Source organism: Canis lupus, chromosome 16 (assembly GCF_011100685.1).
Source record: "Canis lupus familiaris isolate Mischka breed German Shepherd chromosome 16, alternate assembly UU_Cfam_GSD_1.0, whole genome shotgun sequence".
NCBI classification, from domain to species: Eukaryota; Metazoa; Chordata; class Mammalia; order Carnivora; family Canidae; genus Canis; species Canis lupus.
This window is the reverse complement of record NC_049237.1, coordinates 46,316,591-46,338,109: the sequence shown is the minus strand read 5'-3', so window position 1 is coordinate 46,338,109 and position 21,519 is coordinate 46,316,591. Positions and strand designations below refer to the sequence as shown.

At 43.1% G+C, this 21,519-nt stretch overlaps 1 protein-coding gene across 6 annotated transcripts in view; it reads left to right on the top strand.

Moving 5' to 3' along the window:
- The window catches only part of SNX25 (sorting nexin 25), a 142,967-nt gene that overhangs the window by 2,260 nt on the left and 119,188 nt on the right, over nucleotides 1-21,519 (top strand). For 3 of the 6 annotated variants that reach the window (XR_005371628.1, XR_005371629.1, XM_038560391.1), the window contains exon 1: nucleotides 5,479-5,886. The exons of 1 other annotated variant lie outside the window; for it this stretch is intronic. Coding sequence is in view for 3 of the 5 variants with exons in the window: in XM_038560391.1 (XP_038416319.1) it covers nucleotides 5,479-5,886 (408 nt within the window). In the remaining 2 variants the exon portion in view is untranslated. 2 more of the 6 variants (XM_038560393.1, XM_038560392.1) reach the window with 2 other exon arrangements.

The window sequence follows — 21,519 nt, the reverse complement described above, 5'->3', positions numbered from 1 at the left end:
TGGATATTGGTGATGGATATACACAATGTGAATGTACCTAATGCCACTGAACTGTACATTTAATTTTTCTTAAAGATTTTATTTATTTATTCATAGAGAGAGAGAGAGCCAGAGACACAGGCAGAGGGAGAAGCAGGCTCCATGCAGGGAGCCCGACATGGGACTCGATCCTGGGTCTCCAGGATCACACCCCAGGCTGCAGGTGGCGCTAAACCGCTGCACCACCGGGCTGCCCTGAACTGTACACTTAAAATGCTTAAAATACTAAATTTTGTGTATGTTTTATAATGATAAAAATAAAATAATCTTATATTTTAAACTTTAATTTTGTTTTTTTCCTGGACTATGAATATGTGAAAATTTGCCTTTTCCCTGACTTTCTTTTCCTGCAGAGAACACATCCTCAGTAGTCTATATTGAATAAATGAATCAATGAACATATGAAATGGATTGTAAATAAGCTTCTTCAGATCAGAGATTTAGAGATTTTATTTGCTTTATGCCTCTTCATAATTCTAGTCATAGAGGGTCATCAAAAGTGAAAAAAAGCTTTTTCCCAAATTCATTGAATATGGACTCTTTTATCAGAAAAGATGAAAATAATATCCCCTGGGTCCTTTTTAAAAATTGTTTCTCGCTTATCATAAACCTCCTGAAACAGAACGTAGGCTTGACTATTTCTGCAGAGAGCTATTAAAGACCTTTGCATAATAGCTGGAGGTTTTTTCATCTATGCTAAACTATGTTATGAGCAAATGGATTTTTCTTTTAATTTAGGAATTAAGTTTTGAAGGATGAAATCTTGCCTGGGTTGAAGTTTATAAAACCAAATTTAAATTAAGTGTAGTTAGGTTTCATATTTTTTTTAAGTACCCAAGGCGGGGAGGGGGGTACTTCAAAATACCTAAATGCTGTTAGTGGAAATTGAGAAAGCAAAATGACTTAGACTCACATTTGAATTTCCTGAACTTCCATCAAGCAGGATTGGTAGCTCTCTTCTTGTTACCATTGAGCTTTGTAATACCTTACTAACATATATTACATTGCTTTATGCTTCCCCCACACCCCAGTTAGAATATGAGCTCTTCAAGGACAGAGACCATATATATTTTTTAAAGATAGGTTTATTTGTTTGAGAGAGACAGAAGGGGCAGAGGGAAAGAGAATCTCAAGCAGATCTCGCTGAAGGGCCAGCCTGATGTGGGGCTCATTCCCACAACCCTGAGATCATGACATGAGCTGAAATCACAAGTCAGAGGCTTAACTGACTGAGCCACCAGGGTGCTCCCAGAGACTATATTTTATATTGTTTTCTAACAAAGTACCTAACTAACATTTTTGGACTGAATGAAAGAATGAATAGAAGTCACACAATATCTTCCAGAAGATTATATCTATTTAAAAGCTGGATGGGGGATCCCTGGGTGGCGCAGCGGTTTGGTGCCTGCCTTTGGCCCAGGGCGCGATCCTGGAGACCTGGGATCAAATCCCACATCGGGCTCCCGGTGCATGGAGCCTGCTTCTCCCTCTGCCTGTGTCTCTGCCTCTCTCTCTCTCTCTGTGACTATCATAAATAAATAAAAATAAATAAATAAATAAAAATAAAGATTAAAAAAATAAATAAAAGCTGGATGGATGCTATTATAATTGTATTAGTTTTGTAAGGACATTATTTGTATAATACAAATACAAATTTGTAGCAGTTTGTTCTTTGACATTACTTTTAACTATTGTTTTTGAAGATGGTATCACGGAGGCGGATCCTAGAATTTAGGTCCGCCATCTACTAGCTGTGTGATTTTGAGCAAGTCATTTAACTTCACTGAGACTGTTTCCTAATCTGGAAAATGGGATTGTAATACTTACCTTATGTTCTTTATAGCGTTATAATGAGGAACTATGCTTTTAAAAGGATTTCCAGAAATTGAAGTTTCCATTAAAATATGAGATTAGGGGATCCCTGGGTGGCTCAGCGGTTTAGCGCCTGCCTTTGGCCCAGGGCGCGAACCTGGAGTCCCGGGATTGAGTCCCACATCGGGCTCCCAGCGTGGAGCCTGCTTCTCCCTCCTCCAGTTTCTCTGCCTCTCTCTCTCTATGTCTATCATAAATAAATAAATAAATAAATAAATAAATAAATAAATAAATAAATGTTTACGAAAAAAACAAATAAATAATGATATTATTTTTATGACTTTTTTTGGTCAATTTAGTTATTCTAGATATAGTATCATGGAAGACTATCAGATTTATTATTCAAAAGTATTTATTAAGGACCTACTCTGTGCAACCCTGTTCAGGACTCATTAATACTCTATTACTAATTTTTACTTTCCATAGGTATGGTCTCTTTCCTAGAGTGAATAAATGTCAAATGAGAAACATTGGCTTTTTTTTTTTTTAAAGATTTTATTTATTCATGAGAGAGAGAGATAGAGAGAGAAGCAGGCTCCATGCAGGGAGCCCAACATGGGACTCAATTCCAGGTCCCCAGGATCATGCCCTGGGCCAAAGGCTGCGCTAAACCACTGAGCCACCCAGGCTGCCCAAAACACTGGTTTTGGGTAGTATATAAAAGCTTTATGTAACACTAAACATGTAATGTTAATCTGAAAATATTCAAGATCTTTTCCTAATTTATGCAAGTACATTTAATCAGTATTGTGCCCTGCCTACTTTATATTTTACTCTGCTCATAATATATATCATGAAACAATAGCACATAGAGCAGTTCAAAAAGTTTTTTGGCCCACGTGCATCTTGGAGAAATTAGATAAGAAGTAAACACAATTTATCTTCTTTATAATCTGCTGCCCAATAATAACTGGATATCAAATCTAAGAGAGTAAAGAATTTTTTCACTGTTTCATAACTTGAAAATAAAGTTAGATGATACAGCTTTATCACCAAACTCCTTACTGACAAACATAGCTGTGTACTGTCTTCCTTCCCTCATCCTTCCCTAGGTCCTTTTGTTCATTTTATAGATAAATAGGATTAGATCATGAAGAACTATCAATTCTAGGAACAACAAATAGGAACTTGAACATCTTTGCAGTGAGAAGTCATTGGATACCACTGATTTGGGTGAGCTGTCAGATGATCCACAAAAAACTGATTAGTGTACTCTGTCAAAGCTAATTGTGGTAGGTTGTTGAAATAACACAACCAATGAAGTATACCTCCCTCTATTTAAGCCCATTCTAGACCCCTCCCTGTTTAATTACCCCTTGGGCCACATGATTTGCCTTAGCCAGTGGGACATTAGCGAATGTAATGCAAGCAAAAGCGTAGAAAGAACTTGCACATGGCATCCCTGAGACTGTCATGTGAAGAAGGCCAAGCTGACCTTTTGAAGTGTGAGTACACAGGGAGCAGAGACAAGCCATCTCAACAGAGACTCCATAGATCAAACAGCCCCAGCCTATGCATCAGGAGACCATAGTTTCATTAGTGACCCCAGGCAAGAAGAGCAAAATTGCCCAACTGACCCGCAAAATCATAAGCAAATAAAATGGTTATGACTTGGTGGTAGCTTGTTATGCAACAATAGGTAATTGACACATCATATTTCCAGTATGTCTTCTTTTGGATAATAACCTTTTGGCTAATACTTCATTGTTTTTTTGTTGTTGTTGATTTTTAAGATTTTATTTATTTATTTGAGAGAGAGAGCACAAGTAGGGTGGAAGGGCAGAGGCAGAGGGAGAAGCAGACGCCCCACTGAGCAGAGATCCCAATGAAGTTGGATCCCAGGACCCCGAGATCATGACCCCAGCGGAAGGGAGAGGCTCAACGGACTGGGCCATCCAGGCACCCCAATACTTAAGTTTTAAAAGAAAAACTAACTGGAATTTAAATAAAAACTTGAAACAAGCAAAAATATCTGTCAGATAAAAAATCAAATTGCAAGGCTCATTGTATATAAATCATTCTTCATGAAACAACAATTACAGAAAAGAGAATTAAAAATAATAAAAATCAAGAAAATAAATATCCAACAAATATTTTACCTCACGTTGTATTTTTTTTGTTGTTCAAATAATGACACAGATGATTTCCTCTAGAAAAGCAGTATAGTCATAGTAATTTGAAAATACATTTTAATGCTTACTTTTCTTCACCATGCTCCCTGGGAAGCAGGACATAACTCATTTTATTGGACAACAACAGTGCTGTTAAACTGTTGAAATTCCTCAGGATTGCTACGCAAAGAGAGTTCTGAGACTTTCCTTTTGCTTCCCCCAGTATCCTTTACTTCTGTTTCTCTCATCTACTCACTTCTTACCTTTCTTCTTTCTATTCCTGACTGGCCCTATCACCCAGCCTTTTTAAATCATTAATCTCTTTAGAATTCCTTCATTTCCGTTTACAATTCTTTTCATCTATTAGAGATACAGCTGCTGCTTTATTGGTGTTGGTAGTAATTACTAGTATTTAGCATATTAGCATCCTTTCAGTGAACAGTATCTGTATATTAATGATAGGATCATGATAGAACAGGAAAATACGTCCTCTGAAAACTATTCGGACCACTGTCCCTTGCGTAGGTGATAACTAATCTGTACTGATAACAACAATACAGGGACTTGGAGCCCCAGTGATGGTGGCAGCTGTGGACACGCGCTGGCACTAGGCCGGCTCTTGGGGCCTTTCCCTAACTAGCAACCGCAGGCTTCATTACACTTCCACGTCGGTCGGATTCCTTCCCCGAGGCGTCTGGCTGGGGGAAAAAGGAAGGTTATTGCGGGGAAACTGTAGGAAAAGTGAGGATCGGGAAGGGTTTGCCTATTGTACCTAAACAGCAGGTGACAGCAAAGCTGAAATTTGGGGAGCCCTAAGCGCGGGAGGCGGTGGCTCGTCGGCGTAGAGCCGAGGGCGAGGATTAAGGGATCACCTGAGCCGGAGAATTACAAACGCTTGACACCTGCGGCAAAATTTTCCACCAGGGACGGCCCCCCGGGGGCGGGGGGGCGGAGCGCAGGACCGAGCAGCGTCCCGGCGATTGGTGGCGCCCCCTCCCCGTGGGTCCCCGCCCCCGCGGGTGGGCGCCTCCCACCTGCCACTCAGCGGGCCGCCCCCGCCCCGCCCGCCCCGCCCCCGCCCGCCGCGCACCCCGGCCGCCCCCGCCCCGCCCCGCCCCGCCCCGCCCCGCCCCGCCCCGCCCGGGGCTTCCGCGGCTTAAGTCACCGCAGGGTCCGGCCACCTGGGCGCGCCGGGCCGGCCGGCTGCGGGGCGGGCGCCGGGTGGCGGCGCTCGGGGCTCGCTCGGAGGAGCTCGGCGGCGTCTGTTGGAGCCGTTCCTCGGGGGCCGCCGGCGAGGGCATGAGCGCCGGCTGCCCGTGCCTCCGGGGCGGCGGCGGCGGCGGCGGCGGCGGGAGCGGCGAGGGGAGGAGGCGCCGCGCGGAGGCCGCCGTCCAGGGCAGCGCCGGGGGGCAGCAGGGCGGGAGATGTGCGTGTCCTTAGCGGCGCAGCGAGCAGCATGCACCCCGATGCCACCGACAGCAGCGGCGCCGGCCTCCACCGCGCGCCGGCCGCGGCCACTGGCGGCCGCTCCGCCCCGGGCGCCCCGGGCCAGCGGCGGCCGGACCCCCGGGAGGACGCGGCGGCGGCGGCGGCGGGGGCCCCCGGCGGCGGGGGCTGGCGAGTGCCGGGGGCCGTGGCCGCCCTCGCCGCCGTGTGCCTCTCCTGCCTGGGGCCCGGCTGCTGGCTGGCGGCGGGAGGCGCGGGGCCGTGCACCGTCCTGCTCGGGCTCAGCCTGCACCTGGGCTGCGCCGCGGCCGCCTTCCTCCTGGGGACCCTGTTCTCTCTGCTCTGCCGCAGCCGGCGAGCCCCGCCGCCCGACTTCGTCGCCGCCTGGAGTCGGCTGGCCGCCCGCCGCGGGCCGGGGGTGAGTACGGGGCTCCCCGCCGCCTCGCACGCCCGGGGCCTCGGCCCGCCCCGCTTCCGGGGCCCGCCGCCAGCTCTCGGAGCCCGGCTGGCGGCGGCGTGGCCCGTCCTCTCCGCCGCGGCTGCCCGGGAGGAAGGGGCTGCGGTCGGCCGGCCGGGCGGGTGGCTGCGAGCGGTCCCCGGGCGCCCCCGGGGGGGAGGGGGAGGGGAGGGGGGCGGCGGGCGGGCTCCGGGCTCCTCCGGGCTCCTCCGGGCTTGCGAGGTGCTCGCCGAGATGCACGCTTGGGGGGGGGGGGGGCCTGTGTGGTTGCTCCCCGGGCGCCCCGGGGGGAGGTGGGGTGGCGGGCGGGCTCCTCCGGGCTTGCGAGGTGCTCGCCGAGATGCACGTTTCGGGGGGCTGTGTGCTTGCTCCCCGGGCACCCCGGGCACCCCCTTGATGGCTGAATAATCCTTGCAGATCGTGGATGTTGCTCCGCAGTCGGCGAGGGGAGCGCTCCCTGCACGCACGCGCTGCGCCCTGTATCGGTCATTGTATTTCTAACCGTTCTCTGGGGGAGGTAACTTCGTGACCTTTTACCTTTTACATGACCTTTTACAGACCTTTACGGGCGGAAACTTGCCCGGAGAGGCTCACTTGGCTGGGCTCGGCCCGCCAGCACCGCTTCCTTCCCCCACGCTGGGTTCGCTGCTTCACCGCACCGTCCTGCCCATCCACCGCGTGGATCAGTAACGCAGCCTCAGCTGGTTTCTGTGGTTTAGGAAAGGGATGTCAGAAATCACTTCGGTTTGCAACAGAAGGAAAAAGGAACCCTGCCTGGGGGTGTGGGACAGCAGGGAGGTGGTTAGGGCAGGTAGGAAATGAGAGTATTGTAAATGAGCTCCTCGCTTCCTTAATGCCAAACCGCTACTTGCTCGACCCCCCAGCTTCCTCTCGCGGCCCTCTAAGCGAAACTTGAGTCTTTTGTAGCTCGTGAGCTTGTTTTGTTCGGAGCATGTTATGCTGAGGCTGAGATTAGTTTCTGCCAGTAATTTATTTAACACGAGTTTACTAAGGGAATGATGATTTATATTTATAAGCCGGTAGGATACAGGGTAATAATGTCTCTGCACAAGCTAGTGAAGAAATAACATCCTCCATGAACCAGTGACAGATGGATATACACCGTTGTCACAGGCAATGGGGAAATAAAGTTAAGATTTATTTAAGGAGTACCTCGCTAGGAATGGATTCTTGGCAGAGTCTGCTTTCAACCAAAAGCTGGGTACTAGCTGCTGGGACCCACAGCTCGTGGACGATGGCACTGCTGTTGGCAGGCAAGACGAGCTGCTTTGAAGGGTAGTACTTTAGGGACAGTTACAGAGCTTGCCCCACTGCCTGTGAGAAATAGCCTCCCCAAGGCAGGAACACATGTCCCTTCCTCTTCTGAGACTGCTGCCCAGTCTAATCACCCTGCTGATCAAGAGTTATCTGACCACAGCAGGAGCAAATGTCTCAAGATCTACAGAGAGCTCAGATCAGCAATGAGTAGCTTTGCCCAGACTGAACACTCTGGGTAAGTCCACACAAATTACTAGTATTTAAAGTTTGTCCATTACATCATACTTATTTTTGCATATATTCAGATGGATAAGCTACTCAAGAGCAGAACAGTTCTGCAGATCTCATCTTGACTTGGCCTCTCAAATTCCCCCTCCGATCAAAACACTTAATTCAAAAACATGTGGATTTGAAATCATAGCCAATACACAGCATAATTTGGCACTCACTGCTTGATTGCATGATATTGTTGTTAAACCGAAATTGCCTAATAAGCACTTTAGGGTAAGGGGATTGGCAGTGGTTCGATTTCATAAAAATATTTTGTTAGAGGGACCATTGCCCCCTGGGTTTTGTATTTGCTTATGATATGATCTGCTTACTCTTTTGTAAAAATCATCACACTCTTCACCAAAATTACCCTGTCTTGAGTTTGTCGCTTCTGAATGCAGCCCTGACCTGAGATAATGGCTGGAGGGTTGTAGGTAAGAGAGTCAGTCATCCTCACTCTGTAAATTAAGATTTCAGTATATTAAGGAATAGGACCTTCTGTTGTCCTAGGTAGTCTCAAAAATTAGTAATGTTCATTTCTTTTAAAAAGCCTTTATGTGACAGTCCGTTTTATTTCATATCTAGTTTAGCAAGAGTTGGTGGACAGGTGTATTTTTCCTCTTGATTTTTCTTTACAATATAGAAAATACAGACCCTGATTTTACTAGCTGGTTTATTGATTTATAAATGATATTCCAATTCTTTTTTTTTTTTTTTTTTTAAGATTCTATTTATGAGAGACAGAGAAAGAGAGGCAGAGACATAGGGAGAAGCAGGCTCCCTGCAGGGAGCCCGATGCAGGACTTAATCCCAGGACCCTGGGATCACAACCTGAGCCAAATGTAGCATTCAAGCACTGAGCCACACAGGCATCGCTGATATTCCAATTCTTTAGAGTATTGTTAAAAATTACAATTCAGTCAGTATGTGTTTATCAAGTGTTTTATATGAACAAGGTATTATTCTGGAAGCTGGGGTTGAATCAGTGAGACATACAAGAGCCGTACTCTCTGGAGATTATATTCTTATGGGAGATCAGGCCATAAACAAATGAGATATTTTAGATAGTGATAAGTGCTTATGAAACAAAAAATAAGAGTTAAATGATTAAGAGTGCCTAGTAATGGGAGTAGGAGGTTTAGATGATGAGGTCAGGGTCAAACGCTGAATATTATATTTTGCCTCTGAAGGCCTAGAAGCCTCATGTAGATCACCACCCTATTTCCTGGAAAATGCATTTCTCCTATCCACTCCTCCCAGCTTCATTTATACCTCTAGGCAGATAGAACTTGGATTAGCATCCAGAAAGATGGTGCCAGAAGTAGCATATGTAATCCTTCAAATATTCCACTGGAAGATTTCAGGATATAGAAGTGAAGTATAATCTTGAGGAAAGTAGATTATTGGTAGTTTTTTGGAACTTGGGTTCTTATAATAGTCTTAAATGAGAAAATAACATTACAAAAATGTAGTTTCTAAGCTCTATATTGTAATTGAGATGCATATTTTTCACACAAAATTTTTTTGACAGTACTGGTGTTATTTACTTAAGCTTTTAGTTGTGCTGCATTGTTTGTTTATTTTACCCTTTCCCCTGCTTGTGCTGTGTTTCTAATTTGTACTTAAGGTGTTTTTTTTTTTTTTAATGTTCTATTCTTTATGAATGGAAGCATAAGCGTGTGGTATAGTATAAAATATGTCAGTTCTGTGGGGGTAGGAGCTGGACCACACAGGTCACCTAACATATGTGGAGGGGGAGGCTGTTTAGTAGTGAACCAAATGGTGCCTCTTGAGATACGGTTACTACTTCACTACAGAAATTTTGATTCAGCACGAAGAAAAGAATCCTCATTGGTTCTTTTTTTTTTTTTTTAATTTTTATTTATTTATGATAGTCACAGAGAGAGAGGGGCAGAGACATAGGCAGAGGGAGAAGCAGGCTCCATGCACCGGGAGCCCGATGTGGGATTCGATCCCGGGTCTCCAGGATCGCGCCCTGGGCCAAAGGCAGGCGCCAAACCGCTGCGCCACCCAGGGATCCCTCCTCATTGGTTCTTAACACGTTTTGGATTCTTCTAGTGTCAACTAGACCAGTCAGATGCTGGGATCTATCCTTGTAACTGTCCATCCTTCCTCTTTTTGTTTTTTTTCTTGGTATCCTTCCATAGAGAAAAAAAAATGTATATACTGTTAAAAGTAAACAACCTCAAAGAAGCCTACACTAAAAGTGAAAAGGGGTTTTTGCATCTAGGAGTGTTTAAAATGCATCTGCATGCATCACAGTGTCTTATTGGTTGTAAATTCCATGTGATTAGGACCCATGATCGACACTTTTTGTTATGCCATGTACCTAGCAGAAGCTCAAGGAGTGTTTGCAGATGATGATAAAGAAGATTGTTCTCTCATGCTTTTCCTCTCTTATTAATCCAGTATTAGTATTTATTGGGCATCTCCTATGTACAGGGATTTTTATTTGGGTGGGAATTACTATTTTTTAAGGATTTTTTTATTTATTTGAGAGAGAGGGAGAGAGCACATGAGCTCAGGCAGGTGAGGGCCTGGGGGAGAGGCAGAGGAAGAAGCAGACTGCCCCCTGAGCAGGGAGCCCAATATGGGACTTGATCCTGGGATCATGACTTGAGCTGAAGGGAGACACTTAACTGATGGAGCCACCCAGGTGCCCTGGGTGGGATTACTAATGATGAAAGTAGTAAAAGTAATTTTCAACTCAAATAGAAATAATACCCAGTGGTACTAATATAAGTGGAAAGCTTTTCTGTAAGGTCAGGGAAGTCTTAACAGTTGATATTTGAGTCCCACTTCAGAAAAACTTGGACTTTGTTACAGGCCAGCAGATTAGAGCTGTGATGCTCTGGGGCTGCCCTGCCCCTGGAGTAAGAGTTGTTAGTCTAGCTTTGCTGAGCAGGCTGTCATAGTAGTACAGTCTCGTGCCAGGCCAGTTAACTTACTTGGCCCAAGAGCCTCAGATTCACTGGCCATGCTTACTTGACACACCATCTAACCAAGGCAACAGAAAGAGAAATATGGCAAAAATGAATCAATAGTTTAGAAAACATATTTTCATTATTAGACCAGCAATACAAAGTACATCTTCATGTAATGGAAAAAAGGAAAATAATTTTCACATTTTGATGGTAGGAAGGTAAGAAAATAGTTTTCTTTGGCTGTCAGTTACTCACCTAGTCTATGGATTGATTTTTCTCTTTTACGTTGTAACTTATTAGATGTTTCTTGACTTATGGTCCATAAATTCATAAATCATGATGATCAGAAGTCTGATACAAGAAAGGCTACAAAAGTGAAGTGTTTAGTAGCATATGGGAAACCATAGTCCACTGCTCTATGAAGGATACATTAACGAAAGACTTTTCAAAGTTCAAGCAGATAGGAAAGTTCAAGTGGTTTATCAAATCCAATAAGCATTTACTGAATATCTGCTACATATCTGCTATTATGATCTTACTAGACCACTTTTTGCCTAGTTAGTTGCTGGGTGCCTGTGCCCAGCACATAGTCGGCTCTCACTAGATCAACTTTGCCTGAGTAAATGGATTATTGTTTGAGACATGAGACAAGAACAAACTTAAGTCTCCTGCTGACATCTTTTTTTTTTTTTTTAAGATTTTATTTATTCATGAGAGAGACAGAGAGAAGCAGAGACACAGGCAGAGGGAGAAACAGGTTCCATGTTTTGGAGCCTGAGGTGGGACTCGATCCAGGGACTTCAGGATCACACCCTGGACCAAAGGCAGGCACTAAACCGCTGAGCCACCCAGGCATCCCTCCTGCTGACATCTTTAATTGAAATTTTAACCACAGCATCCTAGAGAAGGGTCAGAGCCTTGCAGTAGGTGTCACCAAGAGCTTGGGAAATCGTTCTCTGGAAATGCAGGGCAATGTTCTTAGTGTTGGGGAGGATTCAAAGATGAACAAGAATCTCCCTGTCCGTGCCCTCTCAGGCTGAGTAGATGGGAATGATAGAGAAGACTGGATGGGAGGCCAGATGTTTATAGAGACAGTAAAATATTCACACAGCCATCCATGGTGCCAGTTGGCTTGGGTAGGACTTCTAGAATTCCTAAATGAGTTCTTTTATGAATACAAAAGTTCTTTGAGTAAAACAAACTTAATTTAGTTACTTGAGGGGGGAAAAAGAAAGAAACAGGGATTAGGGAGACTATGTACAACCTCTTTGTGACTTTCCTTTATTACGCTAATGTGATAAACTAATCCTCAATAATTTGATAATGGTCAATAGCATAATATACTTATTGTCTTCAGAATATTTTTTTGCATTTTAACTAGGATTTAAGTCATGGTGGCTAGTGGGGAAAAAAACATTCTTGAGGAAGATGGCTTTTTGAGAACCCCTTAAATCACAAGATCCTCCCTAGGTCCCTTTGTGGTCTAAAGGTTGTTTTCCTTTAAATTCACACTATTCATAATTTTTAAATATAATTTTTAAATATAATTTTTATGCAGATTATAAGTTCATATGTTTTTTCAAAAGCATATAAAGGAGTATACAGTGAAATTCTCTTCCCTATAGGTAGTTATCATTGATAGTTTATTTTTCCAGATATGTTATACAAGCAAATACAAATATGTATTCAAAGGGAGAAGTTTTTGATACTTGTAATTTCTTGATATAAAAACAAAGATTACACATAAAGGACAGTTATTTTTTATGTCTTCATTATGCAAGACATAATTCCTTAAGCTTAAGAAACACAAGAAATTATGTATGAATGACTTTAAAGTACTAAGATACATGGTTATACCTGGAATATAAAAAAAAAGTGCTCATCAAAAACAGGACATGTATGCTAAGAAATACAGAAAGTGTGATTTGAATTTAGCAGAACTGTCTAAAGGAAGCAATATTTATTTTCATAATTTGTACAAAAAATAAGCCAAGCAAACTGCTGACAGAGCACACATACCATTTAGGATTGGAGTTGTCACTGAGTATATGAGATGAATCACAGGAGCTAGGATTGGAAGGTAGTTTGGGCTGCATCGTGAACGTCTTCAGTAGAGAGAATAGAATTGGATTTTAGTGTGTAGGCTTGGCAGCTACTGACTAAGGAGGAGAAATACCAAGTTAAGTGTAGTGATAAAAAGTGAGAGTTAATGAAGCTGTGTGAATAGAGACAAGAGACAATCAATTCAGGAGTGAGATTTTTCCCTGATGTTTAAATGTCATTAGTTATCATTACAGATAGGTTTAAGAATCTTTTCTGGAGAGTGTTCCAACATTCTCTTTAAATAATAAATTCAGCCCCAAAACAAAGGGTCCTCCTGTTCACAAAATGAAGAGCACAGTTTCCAAGCTTGAATATTTGTTCTATTTGAGCCCAAATTTTGGTCATTTCCCAGGAGGTTTATTTCTCTCTTAAATTGCAAGCTGTTTTGTTTTTGATGTCACCTTTGTAATTGAATGATACCTCTTTGGAATTATCTTAGGTTTCATTTCCCAACCTTATTTTGGGGGTGGGGAGTACCCACAAGTTCCTGAAAATGTGAGTTCTTGTAGTCAGAATTGTACTAAAAAGGTGACTCAGCAAGTTTGGTGTGGAAGCCTTAGGCTTTAGAAAATGAATATTGCCTGTGGAAGGCTTTAAGTATTAAAATGATAGCATACAAACTAGTGGTTTTTTGTTTTTTTTTTTTTTTTTTTAAAGATTTATTTATTCATGAGAGACAGACAGGCAGAGATACAGGCAGAGGGAGAAGCAGGCTCCTCACAGGGAGCCTGAGGCGGGACTCGATCCTGGATCCCGGGATCATGACCGGAGCCACAGGCAGGCACCCAACCGCTGAGCCACCCAGGCATCCCCAACTTGTGGTTTTAAAAAAAAAAAAAATTGTACCTTTGCTTTCAGAAGAAAAAAATTGCAAACTTTGGAACTTAACGTTTTAGTTTTCCAAACCAGAGTTGGGTAGGTGGGTGGGAATGATAGGAGTGATGATCGTCAGCCCTTCTGAAAGGTGCTCCTGGATACCCTGAGCCCAGGACCAGGGCCTGTGTCCAGTTACTCATTTCTACATCTGTGTTAGTCCTGGGGTGTGTGCTTATATAGTTTCTCCATACACAGTGGAGCTTTCCAGAAAGCCCAGTGAGTTTGGTTGTATTTTGATGGGTTTCCCAGCTCAGGTCCTGCTTTGGGAGAATGCACTTAGGTGTGTTAGAAAGTGTGCTTGCTCTGTCCCTGGGGCTGACCTGTGCTGGTCTGCCACTGCAGGCACTGGCCAGTCCTGGTGCATTTGTCACCCAGCCTGCCGTTTCCATTGTCTGAATAGCCACGAGCCGGATGTGAAGAAAAATTTCTATTATAATTCCAGATAAAATGTTCCTGGGGCCGAGGAGGAAAAAGAATGAATTGTGCATTTTTAGGATAAGAAACATGCACTTGTTTGGGCCCCTAGGATCTCTTGAATAAGCTTTCAGTTTCAGTGTAGACTACTCTTGGAAAAGTAGGTGCGTTTTTACAAATACTTATTTCTAAAGTAAGCTGCGTTTCTGTGGTTTCAACCATGTGTTTGTGTGAGTGACTTTACATTGATGATAGTACCTAAAATTTTATAGGCATTTGCTCCTGTCTGCTCGTGCAGAACCGTGGTCTGCAGTGACCCTCACCGCCCCTCCCCAGTATTTCTGAGTCGGTAGGCAGTGTCTTCTGTATTTGTGAATAAGCTCATTTTACGTTCTTCCATTCCTGGTGCCTGCAAAGCATTTGAGAGTGGCTCTTCTTCCATTGCCGCTGGCAGCGTGTGAAAAGGCACCTTTCTTGTTGACCTACTAGTGTCTCAGTCCCCCCTGAAGCTGCATATCCAGGTGTATTTAGTCCTTTTTTCTTTTTTTCTTTTTTTTTTTTCCTGAGCTAAAACTACGTTATGTACTTTATAGCATCTGAGGATGTAGGCCTGTTTCTTTCCGATATGCCTTTAAAATTTTTTTCACCTTCCTAGAAGCTGGGGAGTTTATGCCCCTGTTTGCATTTCTTGTGAAGATAGCCCCTTCCCCTTTGTCCACCTGACCAGGAGCAGCCCTGGAGTCCAGGTAGAGCTTTCTCTATCTCCACCCTGGAACCCATACAAACAAGCCATCTCCCAAAAGACCTCTTTGCCCTATGCACATTAGCTCTTACAAATACCTGAGGGCTGCACGCAGCCTTTGCCAATTTGTTAGATGTGAAATTAACATCTTAACTATTCCAGAAATTTCATTGTGGTTTTTTTTTTTTTTTCTGAGGCAGTTAATCTTTTTCCTTCTGATTTTTCCCCCCCATTTCACTAAACCTTTCTGAGATTACAATCTGTAGATAAACTCAGGAAGTTGCTTTGTTTTCCAGATTTGAATTATGGTTGTTCTTGAAGTCTCTTTTTTATTTTCTCACTCTTAGTCTTATCCTTGAACCCCCTGTAATAACCATCTTTAGACTCAGGATTAGAGATCTATTCCTCCTTTTGGGCCTCAGTCTTATTTATTCAACTGCTTGACTTGACATTTCTACTTGGCATTTGCAGTGGTGCCTGAAATTCAACTAGTCCAAGTGTCCCCATCCCTCTTCCGTTGTCTTTTATGTCCATGACTAGCACCTCCTAAAGTCCAATCCCACAGCCAGAAGCCTTCGAGTTCCCTGGACATCTCCTTCTCCTCACTCTTCATATGCCATCTATCATCAAGTCCTGCTTTCTTACCTCTTGAGTATCTTCAACCCATCCACTTCTTTCCACCTCTCCTGCTTTGTCCCACCTGCCATCATGTCCCACTTAGATGACCGCAATAGCCTCTAAACTGGTCTGTCTCCTTGTTGGCATTTTAAAATGCAAATGTAATCCAGTCTATCTTCAGCAACATGTTTGATTGAAATCCACCAGTAGCTTCCTGTTCTTCCCAGCTCTTCTGGCCTCATCTGTCTTCACTACCTTCATCCTCACGTTCCATCCTTAGTCCTCAAATGGTTGTGCTCCCTCTATCACTGGCGACTTTGTATACTGCTTCTTCTGCCTGGAGCAGCCCACTACTACCTTGCCTGGTTAAACTTTCTTCCCCCAGACCTCAGCCATCACTTCTGCAGAGATGGTCTCTCTATCTCCTGTGTATATTCTTGTGGCACCACATACCTTTTCTTTGTTGTACCTACCACAATTGCGATTTTATACTCACTCAGATGATTCCTTATCTTTCTTGATTTCCATAAAGGCAGAAACTCCCTTGTATCTTTAACATTTAGCATAATTTAATAGGTAAGCAGTAAATCTTTCTTGACTGAGTCACTGGGACTTAACAGAGCATTGGCAATAAGATAATGGTTTTGGAACAAGTCATCTGAATTTGAATCATGGCTCTGCCCTAATAACTGTAACTATGGGCAACCAGCTTAAGATTTCTAGACCCCATTCTTTTTATCTGAGAAATGGAGATAATAAATAATTTCAAGGGTTTGTTGTTTGTTACAGTATTTTACAAATACTAGAATTTGTATTTTTTAACTGATTTTTATTTTTAAGATTTTATTCATGAGAGACACCCACAGAGAGAGAGGGGCAGAGACACAAGCAGAGGGAGAAGCAGGCTCCATGCAGGGAGCCTGACGTGGGACTCGATCCTGGATCTCCAGGATCATGCTCTGGGCCAAAGGCGGTGCTAAACTGCTGGGCCACCGGGGCTGCCCTAGAATTTGTATTTTCAAGGTGCCTTGAATATAGGAAGTGTTAAATAGTAGACTTTACACAATTACTTTTGAAAAGAACTTTTTATTATAAAAAGTGCAGATCCCAAAAGTCATGCAAAATAAATGTATAGTTGGATGAATGATCATAAAGAGAATATCCCTTGTAACCTCCAAAAACTCCAAAAGCCCCTCTGTATCTCCATCTCCTGTCATCCCATTTTCTTGCACAGAAGTAACTGTCTTGACTTTATAGGGATCATTTCCTTACATGTCATTATAGTTTTATCTCAAATGTATATCAGTGAACATTATAGTTTTTTCTTGCTCATTTAAAAAAATTAGTTTCCCCTCTATCCTTTTCTTTCATTTACAATTTATCTGTGAAGAACCTGGTGCATCTGTCCTATGGTATGTGTATGATTGTGGTATTTGCTGATTGTGTGTGAATAACGCAGGGTAGCATGTTCCTCTCCTTTGTATGTCCTGCAAATTGACAGCTGGATCCAGAGGCTTGATCAAACTTGTGTTGGATCCCTATGGCAGACTAGGTGGCAGGGTGACCTTTCATCAGGAGACACATAACATGTCTTTCTTTTTGTTATATTAGTAGCTGTTGATGCCTGATACCTAGATCCACTAATTTGTAGGGGGTGACAAAATGGTAATGTTTTAATTCTGTCATGGAGTCTGTCTGCAGTTGAAGCTACCGAAACCTGTTCTACTTCTGAGCATGGAGGAGCAATTTGCCTGGGTGGATATCCAGGTTCGAGGGAAGGGTGGTGATCATGTGGCCTAGATTTATGCAATCCACCAGCCCATTTCCAAATCCCTGGTGACCTATTATCAGAAATATGTGGATGAGGCTTCCAAGAAAATCATTTTCATTTTCATTTCATCCTTTAGTTTTCATTTATTGGTTTGAACACTTTTTTAGAAGAAACCTGTTTCCCTCATCTATTTGGTTACACAGTAGTACATCCACAAAGAAAAGCAAGGCAAATGCTAGATATTTCCCCCCTATTATTAGTTTCTGAAATAATGAGTTGATTCCCCATCATCCTCTGAAGGTCATCAATTAGTTTTGTGTTTTGAAAAAAAAATTACACTTTCAGATTTGAACATAAAAGGTAGGTTTCAATCAGTTGTAATTAATCTTTTTTGAAGCTTATATAACTCCATCTTTGGCTAGTGGGAGCTTTTTGAAATTGGTTCCTGAGACCTTTCAATAGGACCCTACCTTTTGATATGACCCTAATTAGTTTTTGAGAGTTTTCTTACTATCTGGTATAAAGGGGTATTTCAGGTTCATCTTGAGCATTTTTTGCTCACACCTAGAATTAGTCATTTCTCCAAAAAAAGCCCTGATTTCTTTTAGAGGGGAATGGTATTTCAAGAACCCATTCTGGCTCAGCTCTGAGCAGCACAGCCAGACCCAGATCTAGCTGTTGAGACTTCATTTATTTGTTTATAGGGTTACCAATGGACCTGATTTGCTTAGAACTATCTTGATTTTAGCACTGAAAGTTCTGTGCCCTAGGAGAAAAAAATGAAGCCAAAAAACTAATTCTAGGAGTTAGGGAGGCTCATTGCTATTGATTTCATCGTTTCTTGGCTTTTTCTATGGAAAGATCTTGAAAAATATGTGCGGTTTGTCTTTTGCAGGGAATTCACCCCGTTGTTAGATTTATATATTCTGTATGTCTTGTTAAAGGCAGATAATACTTATTTTGAACAGTGCTTTGTAATTTTTGCTATTTGCTTATCATAGCCTATATTGGCATTGTTCATGGGTTCAGGGAAATAGTTTCTATGGTCTCCATTTAATTCATTGCACTCCAATCCATGGTTGTGAATACATTTATTGCACGTACTTTATGCAGGTGGATGTATGTATTGCCACATTTAATTTTTATACCTATAATGTAAGGTAGGACTGTTAATCTCATTTTGCAAATGGGAAAACAGGTTTAGGGTAGCTGACTAATGTATTCAGGCTATGTAGCAAGTGGAGAAACTGAGTTAAACCCAGGTCTCTCTTACTCTGGAGTCTATACACTTAACCACTTTATTGCCCTTTTAATTATTAAGGATTTGTGTCACCTAACTCAGATTTAAAAAAAAAAAACTTAATTCTTTGGGATGGTTCTAGCATCTGTTTAAGAATAAGTGTCATTTTAGAGGTCTCAAGATGAATAGGATGAAGTCCCAAATCCCCCTTCTATGCTCATGACGATCATTACTAATCAAGTAAGACCCTTTTTTTTTTTCTGTTGGATCTGGATAAGGTCTCAGAATACCTTTTAATATAGTATTCCAGACAACCACTAAATATTTACTAGAGTTGGCACATAATGTGAAACCCATCTGCCATTCTGATTGAGAGCTTCTTAGAAGGGGAGTGACTCCTTTGGATTCCCATAGCACATTTCTGTGTCTATTACTGTCATCACTGTACTATATCATAACGGTCAGTCATACAGTCTTCTCATCTGCTCTGGTAAAAGCCAGTTCTCTAAACTATGATCCATAAATACTTAACTCTGGGAAATGCTTTTAGGTACATTGCAAAAACAAGAGGCAGAATGAGAGGCTTTTTTTGGTTACATAAATTTGAAAACCTAAGTTCTCGAAGCTCTATGACTTGCATTATTGTGTTAACCTTCTCAGAAATCCTATCGTAAAGGAATCTGTTAAACTGTTCTTAATCCTGTGTTTTCTACACATGATGGATCCCTCTATCCCCCTCTTGTTTTTTTTTTTTTAAACAATAAAGAGATATATTAAGAAATAATATATAATCTAGAGGCAGGGCAGGCCCCTTATGGGGACTGGCAAGCCTCCAGCACCATTTCTTTGTATTTTTCTGCCCTCCTTTGAGGCATAAACTCTAAGACTAGTGGCCAGATGACTCTTACAGGCTCATGTACCACAGCCATACAAGATGATATCCAGAGGAAGAAAGTCCCTTTTTAGAACAAAGAAAAAATTATTAGAAATGAATCTGGCAATGTTCCTTCACTTCTTGTTGGCTGGATTTGGGCAGGTATTCATTCCTAATGAATTGTTGGCAAGGGGGACAGGATTTCTGTGCATGACCTGAGTGGATCCTTTAGGAAGGAAAGAAGTAATAGAGTCAAAACAATGAGCACTTTACCTTGCCTCACAGGTCTTCATGACTAGGGCTACCCTCTCTATGTAGCCTTTCTTCCACTCATTCTTTAAAGACATCTGCTCCTGAATTTACCTTTGTGTGGTGTATGTGTGAGCACCCACATGCCCCTGGGAAGGCCACTGCCCCTATTTCTACATGTTCACTTCTGCTTTTGTTAAAGGTCCACCTTAATTGCCCTTCTGTCAAGTCAGCTTTCCCTGCCCTTTGGCTCTACCCAGTAAACATTTATTGCAAGAAGGAGAGGGAAAAGTCTAGGTTAATTCCAGGGTCTGGCATGGGAGGATGAATGGCTTCAAGGGGCTGGTTGTACAGGTTTGGAGTAGTGGAGAGTAATGCGATTTTGCCATGTAGATCTTGAGAGGCCCATAGATACGTTGAGTCTGCGGTTGGGTATGAAGGCCTGCAATTCCAGGGAGAGGCCAGGATGAAGCAAGTAGTTTTAGCTACAAGGCTGGTCAAGGTAGCCTGTTTTGGTTGAAACAAGGGAGCCAAAGTGTGGGCGGTAGAGCTGATTACTGAGATGTGAGAGGAAATATTCTGGGACAGTAAGCAGAAGAGAAAAGCCCAAAGAAGCAGAGAATCAATGGCAAAAAGCATCAGGTGTAACAGAGAAATCCAGAAGGAAGACCAAGAGGTGTCCACTGGCTTTGGCAACTGTGAGAGGTCTTTGGAGATTTATGTCATTGACGTTTGGGGGAGCAAAGGTGGATGGGGCAGAAATGATATTCTTGTGGGTGAAGAGTGAGCAGGAAGTGAGAAAGGAGAGACAGTATGTGAACAGTGCTCTCTATAAGCTTGGTTGGGTAGGAAAGGAGAAGGCAGCATTTATAGGATAGTGTGTGTTTGTGTTTGGGGAACTTGTTGTTGAGTGGAGAGATGTAAACACTTTTCAGGTTAAAGGGGAATCTGGAAAAGTAGAGACGAAGGGCCTAAAAGTCTCAGAGCTAGAGGAGGATGGATAGGATGATGTCCAGGCAGACCAGGACCAGAGGACAGGTGATGGGTAAGAGGGTGACACATGGAGAGGGTAATTTTAAGGGAGGTGGTAAAGGTTTGGGTGGGGAAAAAAAACCTATTGGAGAAAATAACAGCAAAAACATGTGTTGAGCCCTTACTGTTGTACCAGGCCCAATACTATGTACATTCTCATTCAGCCCTCACAGTGACCCCATGAGATAGTTACTGTCATGGCCATGTTATGGATCAGGAAACCGTTTTTAAAGAGATTAGATGACTTGCCGAAGGTGTCAGGTTGTGAACCAGGGATCCAGGCTTTTTTCTGTTACTGGAGCCAGCCTCTCAATTTTATGCTGTACTGACACAGGGGAGAGGAAGCCTAGCAAAAATAAGTGGGCATATTGTTTTAGAATTAAGGGCAAGATGTGGGTTGGAGGCCAGGAGAATGTGGTGACATCCATTGGCATGGTTGTGATATTTTTTGTAGGAGGACCACTCAGCTCCTGCGGTGGAGCCAAGGAGCCAGGCGGCAGGACAGGCCAGGGTACGGGATTCCTTGGTGAGAGTTCCTCCCGTGTCAGCTAAGCCAACGAAGGAACTGGGGTCAGGAGGCAGCTTAGAGAAAGGGGAAGAGTTGGAGAGATTGTAAGTGTCCAAAGGGTCATGCCAGAACCTTCCGTGTGGCCACAAGGGAGGGGGAGTGGAGAGGAGGGTCTTGGAGCTGAGAAGCCAAGGTACCATCATGGATGTGATGTGCCTGGATGTTTCACTTTGTTCATCTTCCTGTTTCTTGTGACTGAAGGAATTGCCTTCAGAAGCTCTCTGAAATGTTGTCTAAGAAGAAACATTATACGTTATGAAGTCAGAGACAACGGGGGAGCCTAAGGGTGGGGAGAGGGAATTGCTGTCTCTTGATTGTTTTTCCCCCAAGTCCAGCTTTGGCAATACCAGTGTCCTTGATGGCATTTGCTTGGAGCTATATTTTGGCGATTTTACCAATTACATGCAATAGAAGTTAGGTATTAATAGAATTGTTGTTTGTTTTTTTTTTTTTTTTTAGAGGAATATATTTTAGCCAAGTTAAATTTCCAAGAATGTTTTCATTCAGTGCCTCTACTCCGTGTAGGCCATTCTAGGAATACAAATAATTTTTGAGGGATCCCTGGGTGGCGCAGTGGTTTAGCGCCTGCCTTTGGCCCAGGGCGCGATCCTGGA